The sequence below is a fragment of the Octodon degus genome, unplaced genomic scaffold, assembly GCF_000260255.1.
Source record: "Octodon degus isolate 3935 unplaced genomic scaffold, OctDeg1.0 scaffold00018, whole genome shotgun sequence".
NCBI lineage: Eukaryota > Metazoa > Chordata > Mammalia > Rodentia > Octodontidae > Octodon > Octodon degus.
The window spans coordinates 23186664-23198515 of NW_004524594.1; the positions used below are offsets into that span (position 1 = coordinate 23186664).

Sequence of the window (11852 nt, forward strand, 5' to 3'; positions counted from 1 at the left end):
GGGGGAGTGAACTAGGTGTAGAAGGCAGGCCCAGGCCAGCACATGCCACTGTGAGTTGTCCCTTTCCCTGGACATAGGCCTGGGTGCTCTCCTGCTGCCCAGAGCTGGAACTGCCTTACAGGTGATACCACTGGGTAGAACTTCTTTCAGCGCCCAGAGAAAGGGGCCATCCCTTATCCCCAAACACAAACACAAACTAGATGTTATGGTTTGTGCCTAGGTGTCCCCCCAAAGCCTTATGCAGTCACTGGGGTAGGCTCATAGAGTTTGTGATTAATTCATGATCCAGTGCTGGGATTATGGGTGTGAGTGCTACACTAGTCGTGGGGCAGACAGCTTGAATACAGTATAAGGACGGGAGAAGAGGCCTGCTAGCTGCCCCCAGCCACTGCTCTTCCCATTTGGCTTTTGCTCTTTGCTGTTTTCCACCACCATGAGCTGCTGCCCTCTACCATGTGGCACTCTGCCCTGGAGCCAGCTGAGTATGGACTGAAACCTCCATAAACTGTGAGCTAAGTAAACCTTTCCTTCCTTAATTTTGGGTGTTGGGTATTTTGTCCCAGCAATGAGAGAAAAGTAACCGAGACACTAGACAACAGAGACTCTTTACCAGAGACTTGAGGCTGGTTAACTACATCATTTGTTTGCCTTAGTTTGTTTACTTACTTACTTATTTATTTATTTATTTATTTAGAGCCCGGTGCGGAAACCGCTGCGCTAGGTCGCCACCTTATTTATTTATTTAGGTGGAGGGGAGGCAGGTATTGTAACCTAGGCTGGCCTCAAATTTATAATCCTTGGGCCAGGTGTGGTGGCACACACCTATAATCTCAACATTGGGAGGCTGAGGCAGGAGGATCACTGTGAGTTCAAGATTGAACTGGGCTACAAAGTGAGACTTTGTCTCAAAAACAAAAACCAAAAAACCTTACAGTCTTCCTGCCTCAGACTCTTAAGTGCTGGAATTACAGGTGTGCACCATCACTACACTCATTTGCCTTAGCGTTTGATCCTCACCAGCACCCTGCAGGCCAGTATAGAAGAAACTGTGCCAGGTGTTGTGGCATAGGCCTGTGAACCCAGAATCTGCGTGGCTGAGGCAGGAGGATTGCACTGAGTTCAAAGCCAGCCTGGGCTACGTAGTTCACGGGCAACCTGAACTACATATTGTCGGGCTAGAACCTGAGGAGCAACCAAGACCACTGGGACAGGCACACTTGAAGCAAACAGTGATATATTTACTTCAGGCTGGGTGCAGCCTGGTCAAGGGCAAGAAGGCCATTGACTATGAACAAAGGAAGAGAGTGGGCCCTATACACTAGCCTAGGTATGGTAGGAGTGTTTCACTGAGGAAGATGGAAATTGTTAAGTTTCTCAGGAGTCATGGGTAGGTCTGGCGCCTCTTCAGGGGAGGAAAATGCAGACTGGTCTGCTGAAGTTTTTTCTCTTCAGGTTGAGTGGGGCCTAACTCTGAGAACCTAATGCATATAAGATCTTGTACCAAAACAGAACAAAAAAAGGGCCAGCCAAATAGCTCAGTGGATTAAAGCAAGCAAGCAGGCGCAGGGGCTGGGGGTTTGATCCCCAAGCCTGCCGTGCCAGCCTCACCCTTGGGGCATGCTGAGACAGGTGATTGAGACTGGGCATGGTGGCGCACACCTATAATTCCAGCACTTGGGAAGCTGTAAACAGGAGAATCACTACAAGTCTGATGTAGTAGTGAGACCCTGATTGCCCTGTAGGCCCTGCCCTAATAATAAAACAGAACAAAACAATAAAAGGAGAAACTGAGGCACCATGAGGCTGACTGGCTGGAGGTCACAGGGGCAGCCTGGCCTCAGTTCAGTAGGTAACTACTAAAGGAGAGTGCCTGGGTCTGCTCTACAGAATGATAGTAACTAATAGGCTGCTTCCCTGCTTCAAAAATATCAACTTCAGGGCTAGGGAGATAGCTCAGAGGCTTAAGCACCTACCTGGCAAGGACAAGGTCCTGAGTTCAATCCCTGATCCAAAAAAAGAAAAAGAAAAAAGCCTAAAATGTAAATATCAACTCCAATGAGTTCAGTGGAGAGAAACTCAGCTGGTAATTTTGTACCAGCCCCACCCAGGTATTGCTAGGATACTTGTGATGTACATGGACACTGTTGTTTCTGTTTGTTCCCTTCTGGACCCAGAAGTGTTTTTTTCAAAGTGGACACATTCATGGGCCTGTAGGATAAGACCATGGCCTGGGTGCTTCTGTCATACTCCACCCAGGTGAGACCCACAGCCCTAGTGTGGATTGCTAGGACAGTGCCTCATCTCAGGGTCACCACATCTTGGAGGGGCTCACGCCAGGGGACTCACAAGTCTCCCCTGCTCACTGCATAAGGACAGAGTTTGACAGTGGAGGCAGAAGTCATGTTCCTGCCAAAGTCAAAGACTAGGACCTGAGCCCATCACCTACCAGACCAACATGAGACAGCAGGTGACTTTGCGGATGGCCGGGCTTCGGAAGAGGTCCAAGACAGAGTTGGAACTTCGGGCACTCGCAAACTCACTTTGGACGTAGGAGCACACCACCTGGTGAACAATGTCTGATCAGGGGCACGGCTGGAGCTGAGGCCCACATCCCTGTCAGAACCAGAATAGCCACTTCCTGGGACAGGGAGCTGAAGCTGTTCTCCCACCCAAAACGCCCTCCCTGGTCTCCTCTTCATCCCAGGATTGAGGGGCCTTCAGCAAGCTATATCTAGGGCTTTGTGATGCCTTAGAGGGTTCACATGTACCCCAACACTTCTGAGGTGCTATAGTTTCGGAGGGACCCTTACCCCATTCCCTGAATAAGCTTTGAGATAGTACCAGACATGGTTAAAGTAGGGCTTTTGAGCGGGGCAGCCACCCCCCAGGTGTTCTTAGGCACATTACCTAGACTGCATAAAGTCCAATTCCTCACTGGCAAAAATGAGACCTTAAATGAAGTTATGTATGTCAGACTATTAGCATAGTGTCTTGCAAAGGGCTTAATAAACAAGTATATATTGCTAATAAATATTAACTATCTTATAATAAGTAGCATTTAATAGATAGCACTGTTATTGATTCTGTAAGAATTTCATTTTATGATAACTATTTTTCTTTCTCTTTTTTTTCCTTTATTTTTTTAAATGTATTTGGTACAGGGTCTTGCTATGCAGCTTGGACTCAGGAGTAATGATACTCCTGTTTTCAGTCTCCTCAGTGCTGGGATTACAGGTGCACACCACTAGGTCGGGTCTCGGTGGCTGGCTCATCACGCCCGAGGGTAGGGCCTTTGTGGCTGAGGATTGAACCCCAGGCCCTGAGCTTGCCTAAGCAGATGCTTAGTCCACTGAGCTATCTCTCTGGCCCTTTTTATTTATTTGAGACAGAGTCTATCTATATAATTCAGGCAGGCCTTAAACTCACTATGTAAACCAGGCTGGCATTGAACTCACAGGAATCCTGCAGCCTCAGTCTCCTGAGTGCTGGGATTATAGGCATGTGCCACCATGCCTGGCTCCACTATTTTAAATGTGATTAAAATATAGCAACACAGGCCGGGGGGATGGCTCAGTGGAATAAGCCTTCCCTGACAAGCGCAAGGGCATGAGTTCAATCCCCATTTCTGCAAAAAAAAAAAAAAAAAAAAAAACAGTTTTGCCTGGATGAGGTTATTTCCTTATTGCAAGGATGGGTAGACTCATGAACAAAGCAGCTCAATCATTTGTCCCAGGTCACATGGCAGCTTGATGCTCCAGCCATCCTTCCCCACAGAAGACCTCTGTGTGCCCTGGCCACTTCCAGCCTTGACACCTAGTGCAGGCGAGTCCTGTGAAGCTGGCAAATGCTGTACATCTGGAGGCTGCCAGCAAGATCCTCCCCAGCTGCCTCTCCCACATCTGCTTACCCCCATGGTCAGCCTTTCCCCTTCCTCCTTTCTTCCATTCATCATGGCCACCAGCCGCAGGTTCTTCACAGCTCTCTGGGATTTGCCATGAAGAAGGAGCCATCGGGATGACTCCGGCAGCCACCTGAGAGGGAAAGAAGGTGAAAGAAGGCATAGGCCCAGGGAAAGCTCATTCCAGTCCCTAAAGCAAGTTAGACCTTCATTTGCTGGGCCCAGGGAGATAGCTCAGTAGAGTAAGTGCTTGCCTGGCAAGCACAGGGTCCTGAGTTTAATGCCCGGTACTGAAAAAAAAAAAAAGACCTTCAGATCCTAAACTGTCTTCCTGTCTCAGAATCAGGAAGATGGAAGACATGTCACCTCTCTTACCCCTTTTGTTTGTGCAAAACTGTCACACGGAGAAACTATGACAGACCCCAAACTGAATCTGGTTCCTAACCTAGCTGTGTGGCCTTGAATAAATTATAAACCCTTTCTGGGGTCTGTCTTTTTTTTTTTTTTTTTTTTTTTTGGTGGAACCAGGGATTGAACTCAGGCCCTTGCACTTGCCAGGGAAGTGCTTATTCTACTGAGCCATCTCCCCAGCCCCGAAGCCATCTCCCTGGCTCCTTAATTCTTATCTTATAAATTGCTATAAAATGCAAGGATATGCCTGGTTCCCAGACTACAACTGGGGCTTCCCTAAAGCCATCTGTCAGTGCCCAGCCCCCTCCATCCCCACCAAATTCTGAAAGTCCCTAGCATTGCATGCTGGAGCTCTCATGAGGGCTGATGTGGGTTGGGCCAGCTCTACGGTACATACCAAGAGTAGAGGAAAAATATCAAGAAAGGAGCAGAGACAGCAAGCTGTAGCCACCGCCAGGGGCGAATCAGGTACGCAACACCAGCCAGGATCAGCTGCCCCACAGTGAAGGAGTAGCCCAGCAAGATGCCTGCTACAGTCCGGCCCCGGGTGGGCATCCACTCCACAACTGCAGAGGAAATGGCAGCAAACACAAGGGACTCAGCTATGCAGAGGTTTAATTCATGATCCTCCCCTCTGTGAGGATCATGACAACTTAAACTCATTCCAAGATTCACTGAGACAGGCTAAAGCATCCCTACCTCACTCTTTATACCTAGAGGGAAAAGAATTAAATGCAAGCAAATAAAACCACAGGAATGGGCCGGGGAGATGGCTCAGTGGAATAAGCACTTCCCTGGCAAGCACAAGGGTCTGAGTTCAATCCCCGGTTCCGAAAGAAAAAAAAAAAAAAAAAAACACAGGAATGGTAGAACTCAGGGTTAGATGCTTTTTAAAGAGCAGAGAAAGCCACTGGGTGTGGTGGCACCTGTCTATAATCCCAGGATTCAGGAAGCTGAGCAGGAGGATTGTCTCAAATTTGAGGCCAGTGTAGTTTAACTAGTGAGTTCAATGCCAGCCTGGATTACAGAATGAGATGCTGATTCAAAAAAAAAAAAAAAAAAAAAAAAAGACGGGGTGGGGTGCTGGGGAGATGGCTCAGTAGAGTAAGTGATTCCTTGGCAAAGCATAAGAGCCTGAGTTCAATCCCTGGTTCTGGGGGAAAAAAAAAAAAGTAGAGGAAGCCTTTTTCCAAGAATGTTACAAAACCTAGAAGCGGTAAAATGAGACTTCAACAAATTAAATCCATAAAAATGAGAGACATCTACATTAGGAAAAATTTGCCACAACCAGGTCATAATGCCAGGAGAAAAAAACAAGCACAGGGCTAAGGAGTTAGCTCAGTGGAATAAATGTTTCCTGGCAAGAGCAAGGTCCTGAGTTTGATCCCTGGTACCACCAAAAAAAAAAAAAAAAAAAAAAAAAAAGTGTCCCTAAAAAACAAGCACATTGGGGCTGGTGAGATGGCTCAGTGGTCTAAGGCACCTACTTAGAACAAGCTAAGCTAAACAAAGCACAGGGACCACGGTTCAATCCCCCAGCACCACATGCCAGCCAGCCCCGCCCCCTGGTGGGCTGAGCTGGCCACACACACAAAAATAAATAAATAAATAAATAAATATTAAAAAAAAATTAAAAAAAAAAAAAAACAAGCACATTCATAATTCAAGTAACAGGTACAGGGTTAATGTCCCCTAATATCAGAAGAGTTCTAACAAATGAGTAGGAAAATGATTAACAGGCCAAAAGGAAAATGGGCTGAGGTATGCAGGATTGGTAGGAAAGGAAATACAATGGTGGAATCCCCTGAAAAGATGCTCAATCAATCTCTCTCTCCCCTTCCCTTCTCCCTCCTCTCCCTTCTTCCTCCCTCCTCCCCCTTCCCTCCTCCTTCCTCTCTCCTCCCTCTTCCCTCCACGCTCTTCTTCCTCCCTCCTCTTTCCTCCCTCTTCCTCCTCTACCTTCTCTCTCTCTCTCTCTCTCTCTCTCTCTCTCTCTCTCTCCACACACACACACACACACACACACACACACACACACTCCTCCCTTTTGAAAGAGGATATCTTGCTATTCAGTTCAGGCTGGCCTTGAGCTCATTTTGTAGCCCTGGCCAGCCCAGCTAAAATGCTCAGTCTCATAGGGAGACAAAAATGCAGATTTTTGTAAATGGCAAAATTTGAAACAACCTCAATGTCTGTCCCCCAGGCGCTGGTTAAATCCACCCTCACTAGGCAGAGGAGCAATCAAGGAGGACATTTCTTTCCAGGCAGCAGGGAGTGCTTGGGTCCAACCCTCAAGCAGGTCCTGTTGTGTCTACCTTCCCCATTTAGCTGTCATCTGCTCCTAGTGACCTGCCCTGCTGCCACGCATGGCTCACTTCGACCCTGGCTTTTCCAGGCTGATGGCAGTAGCTCTCACCTGGCTTCCCTGCTTCTGTTTTGGTGCCACAAGGCAGCAGCCCGGGATCTGGTCAAATCTCACATCTTGAGTCAGGTCAGGTGTCCATTTAGCTCAGAATCCTCTAGTACCTCCCACTTCATTTGGAATTAAAGCCAGAACCTTCAGGTGGCCAGGGATCTGCCGCCCTATCCTGGTGTTTCAGCAACCCCAATGTCCCTCATAGTTGCAAAAGCCTTTGTGGGTCATTCCCCTGCCTCAACTGCTCTACCTCACATTTCAGTGGGTCAAATTTTGTTCAAAAATGGCACCTCATCTAGGAGGCTTTTTTCCACACACTGGAGTTAAAACCGCAGACCCCTCCCCCGCATACTGGCCCTTACCTTCCTAGCCCCCCGAGGGCCTCCCTTTCCTCTATGGCACCAACCACCTTCTGAGGTGCTGCTATGCTTCTCTCATCTGTGGTGTTACTGTCTGTCTCTCCTTGCAAGCATAAGGACTTCAAGTAGCAGAGTCTGCTTCGGTTACTGCTGCATCTGTGGTGCCTAGAACTGTGCCTGGCACACGGGAGACCCTCGACCAATAAATGAAACAGTGCCAGCATCTTTAAATGAAAGGCTCATATGTGGAGCAGGAGCTGGGGTGTAGCTGGGTGGTAGAGCACTTGGTTAACATGCACTAGACCCCATGCTAGGAAAAGAAAAGAAAGGAAAAGAAAAGAAAAGAAGAGAAGATGGAGAACAAATGCACCATAGCAAAAGAGGAGAGAGGTGTAAGCATGTACATAAGTGTGTCACCACACTCTTGTGGCTCAATGCTAGCATCACATGTGGCCTGTGGTGGGAATCCAAGGCTCCCAATTCCCTAAAAAGACTTCCTAATTTGCTAAGCTGACCCAAGGCACCTGCCTGGTATACCTGATGTGCCCTCTGCCAGGCCCACCTGGGAGTCGCCAGCCTGGTAGGAGGGCTCACCCTCTCATTTGCCACTTGCGTGGCATCAGGGAGACTGGGTTCACTAAGAAAGCCACCAGTCTTCACAGCTCAGGTGCACCCTGCCCTTCTTAGAATTCTGGACCTGATCCTGTCTCACTGCCCTCTGTGTCCGTCACCTCTGTGACCCCTCACTAAGCTGCCACACTGCGCGCTCTTAGTTAAACGGTTCCTGGCTCATGAATGAATGAAATGAACACACACCTCTCAGTTTCCTCCTGAGCAAGCTGAAACCCAGAGCAGGGACCTGGCCAGCAGGGCTCAGCCCTTGCTCCCACAGGGCCTCGGTTCTGGAGCCCAGGTCTCCTAAATCCAGAGCCCTGGTGGGAGGGTTATAATGTCAGTTGCTGAGTGAGAATCCCAACACCACTAAATAAAAATGGTGCCCTGGGATGGGGCTGCATTTCCCCCTCTCAAACCCAGTTCTCTCAGCCCTTCTTGGCTGGACTCACCCAGTGAGAGGGAGTTGAGAATGATGCCGGAGAAGGTCATGCCCATTAGGAACCGGAAGATGCAGTAGGCGCTGAAGGAGTTGAAATATGCGGTAGCTGCCCCCGAAACTGCCAGCTGCAGGTACGACCAGACCAGGGGGGCCTTGCGGCCCAGCCTGAGCCCAGAGATGGATATCGGAGTTAGATTTCTGGCAGGTGGCAGCAGCCAGACAGCCTGCACCTGACCCTTCTGCCCTGGTGGCAGGAATTAAGGTAATCAAGAGAAGCTGGGGTGAATATGCCCCCCCCCCCCCCCCCCCCCAAAAAAAAAACAACTGCAAGACCCAGGCACTATTGGCTGCATTTGGTCAGGGAAAGAGGAGCACAGGTTGGAAGAAAATGAGAGATTTATTCCAGGTGGGGAAAGGTGGAGGCATGGAGGGATCCAGAGGTGGATGTGGTGTTTGGGCTAGAAGGAAGCCTCAGAGCAGACCTCACAGAGATGAGCCCTTGGGAGGTCCAGGCTGCAGGGGGAAGACCCAGAGTCAGCTCTTCTGGCATCAAAGAATGCCAGGCCATGGTGGCACAATAATGGCCTGTGGCTATGATACTGCCCCACTGCAAATTTGGGGACCAGACCCTGAGAGCAGCCTGGCCCAGCCAGGAGGGAGGCTGGCCAAGAAAGGGACAGAGCATCCTTCACCACACACCCACTATGTATTCACACATGCCTTCTTTCATCTTTCTTTCATGCACTCATTCATTTGTCACCACACAAATGTCCATCAGTCACCTCTAAGTGCCAGGTCTGAGCCATGGCTGGTGACATTCAGGACACTGCAGGTAAGACACAGGCTCCACATGGGGAGACTAGGAAGTACAGCACTGTGTGATGAGCCCATGGCAGGGAGCTGTCTACACTCCACGAGTGGGTGTGAGGTCCAGGGGGACCCCCAGCCTAAACGGACAGGAAGGCAGAGTGGAGGGAGAAGGAGGGGGGAGGGGAGGTGGGGCAAAGAGGGACAGAAAAGGCTGTGGAGCTAGATGACACTTTGATGTCACCAGTGGGGGCGGGGGGTGATTCTGGCTGTCACACACTGGCCTCAGCGTAGACATTCGGGAGGACAGGAAAGTTTTTTCCAAAGGAACATGGAGAAGCCTCCAAATTGAACACAAAGCCAGCTCACAGCTGCGTGTGGGTGAGCCAGAACTGTGTAGGAATGGGGATATACGCCCATTTGATTGACTCTGCATAGAACAATAAATATTTTTAGTAAGAATATCTAGAAGACTTTCAATGTTCTCACCACCAGTTATAAATGTTTAAGGTGATAGCTATAGTCATGTACAATTATTAGGAGCTTTCAATGCTAACAAGAAAGTTGGAGTGTTGGCACATGCCTGTAATCCCAGCATTCTGGGAGTTAAGAAAAGAGAACTTGAATTTGAGCTAATTGAGCAACTTAATGATTTAGTGAAAGTCTGTCACGAAAAGAATGTGGAGAGGTGGTGTTGGCATGAAGCTTGGTGCAAAGGACCTGGGTTTAATCCCTAGTGATGGAAAATGAAAGTGAGGAAGGAAGGGGGAGAGAGGGAAAGAGGGGTAGAGAGAAGAGAGGAGAGGAGAGGGGAGGGGAGGGGAAGGGAGGGGAGGAGGGGGAAGGGAGGGGAGGGGAAGGGAGGGGAGGAGGGGGAAGGGAGGGGAGGGGAAGGGAGGGGAGGGGAGGAAGAAAAGAAAAAAATTTTCTGGTTAGAGACAGGAATGAATACTGGGGTGCCACATAGAAATCATTCCATCTAGAATGGAGGTACTGGGATGGGAAAGAGAAGCTTTGTTCCTGAACACTTTTGTACCTTTTGGAATTTTGGGACGGACCTGTATATGATCTATTACAAAATACACTAATACATTTTGTAATGAAAAATGAATGCTGAGGCCTAGGGCTTTGGGGCCTTGCTGGGTGGCTAGACCCTCTACTCTTACCTGTCTGCCAGACTGCCAAACACGGCGGCTCCCAGCAACACCCCAGCCATGTAGATGGACTGAGCCAGGTCCCGGAGGCTGCGGGCCTCACACACCAGGTCCCACTGCAAGGGCAGAGATGGCACTCAGCCTTGGCCTCAGGCTGCAGACCCCAAGCCCCCAAGCCCACTCTGACCTCCATCACAATGGTAGAGGGGAAAATGCTCCGGTCATAAATCCAGCCATCCTTGCAGGGCTCTGTGGCCGCCCTGTGGACAGAGGTATTGGGGCTTAGAAGGGCCCACTGAGGCTCTGTGAAGCGCTGGCACGGCTCGGGGACTCCATGCTGGTTGAGGGGGACAGTAGCTCTCAGCCAGGCCTCTGAGTCATTGGTGGCAGTGTAGTTGGTGGGACTCTGGCAGTGGTGGGGGGGCACAGCAGCTGTGAAGTTCTGCAGGAAGTTGTGGCAGGCCAGCAGGGCACAAGGCAGCAGCAGCAGGGCAGTGTAGATGAGCTGGAAGCGGCCCACACCGCCTAGGGCATCCAGCAAGTCTGTGAAGGCCATAGCCACAACCTGGAGCTGAGGCCCAGCCGGTGGGGCCTTATTTAACAGTGTGGGCATGGCCCTGGGAGGTAGAGAATCAGGCCAAGGGTTGAGGCCACACAGGCCCTGAGTCCTGGGCTCAGAGGAGTTGGGTTACAGCACAGGAAGCTGTACATGCAGGGCTCCCTCCCCTAGATCCTTTCCCCTCATCTCACCATCTCCATCTCAGTTACAAAAGCGCAGGGTTCCACTTCACAGCCCACACCCATATCTGCAGGCCCTCGATGAAGGACCCTGGCAGTGACTGCAGCACCACCCTCTTCCCTCTCCTCTGGAGGCCATGGAGAACCTCATTCTGGCCTCGGCACAGTGAGTGGGGCACACTGCCACCAGACTCCAATCTGCAGCTGGAGTCCTGAGGGGCCAGGGGTCAAAATAACAAGGGGGTGCCAGTGATCATGGTGGTTCATCCTTCTCCCACTCTAGGAGACAGGAACTTGCCTGCCCAGGTGACACTTGGGAAATAAATCCTTTAAAAATGTCCAAATAGACATTCTCAGATTAGATTCTCCAGTGGTGAAGCCCTAAGTGTTCCAGACCTGCATCTCCATCCAAGGAATACCTGAGGCAGGACAGAGGGGGTGGCAAACACCCCCACCTCCCCTAACCCTCACAACCCAGTCCTGGCTAAGTGCTCCCACTGGGCTGGTGATGCAGCCAAAAATGCAAACTCATGATGGCTGAGACTGGAGTCAGGCAGTCTGGGGCTCAGCCAAGGGGCCTCCACTTCCATCCCGCCCATCCAGGTGAGCAGCCCCATCTCCTCTGCCTTTACTGAGCCCACCCTTATCTCCACTAGGAGCAGCAGAGCTCCCAGAGGGGCTGATCAGCTTATGTAAGCAGCAGGTGTCAAGGTCACAGGGACAGCCCCCACCCCCACTGCAGGGCCTAAAGGAGGCTCTGTGCTCTGGGAACCTGTGGGGGGCCAGGTGTGTGCTAAGTAGGGGCTTGGGTTTCAGCCTGAGCCTTCCCTTGGCAGATGTGTGAAAGGAAGGCAGAGGTCGAGCTTCCAGGCCTCAGGATGCATAGGACCAGCCAGGGCACAAGGCCCTCAGTTTTGAGTCCCTGTCCCTGTGCCCAATCCTCCCAAATTCCCAGGCCAGGGGGGTGTGAGACCACAAACTGAGCCCCAGGTCAAGCGACAACAGCAAGTCTGGG

The 11852-nt window shown here is 50.4% G+C and overlaps 1 protein-coding gene across 1 annotated transcript in view; it reads right to left on the reverse strand.

Annotated features, from left to right (window-relative positions):
- Positions 1 to 10655, reverse strand: part of Slc22a20p — a 26384-nt gene extending 15729 nt beyond the window's left edge. Inside the window, exons 1-6 of the mRNA XM_004627251.1 lie at positions 10287 to 10655; positions 10112 to 10215; positions 8149 to 8303; positions 4707 to 4875; positions 3908 to 4031; positions 2447 to 2562 (exon numbers count right to left, since the gene is read on the reverse strand). Of these exons, the coding sequence (XP_004627308.1) occupies positions 2447 to 2562; positions 3908 to 4031; positions 4707 to 4875; positions 8149 to 8303; positions 10112 to 10215; positions 10287 to 10655 (1037 nt within the window). The remainder of the gene's footprint in view (positions 1 to 2446; positions 2563 to 3907; positions 4032 to 4706; positions 4876 to 8148; positions 8304 to 10111; positions 10216 to 10286) is intronic.
- Positions 10656 to 11852: the final 1197 nt, after the last annotated feature.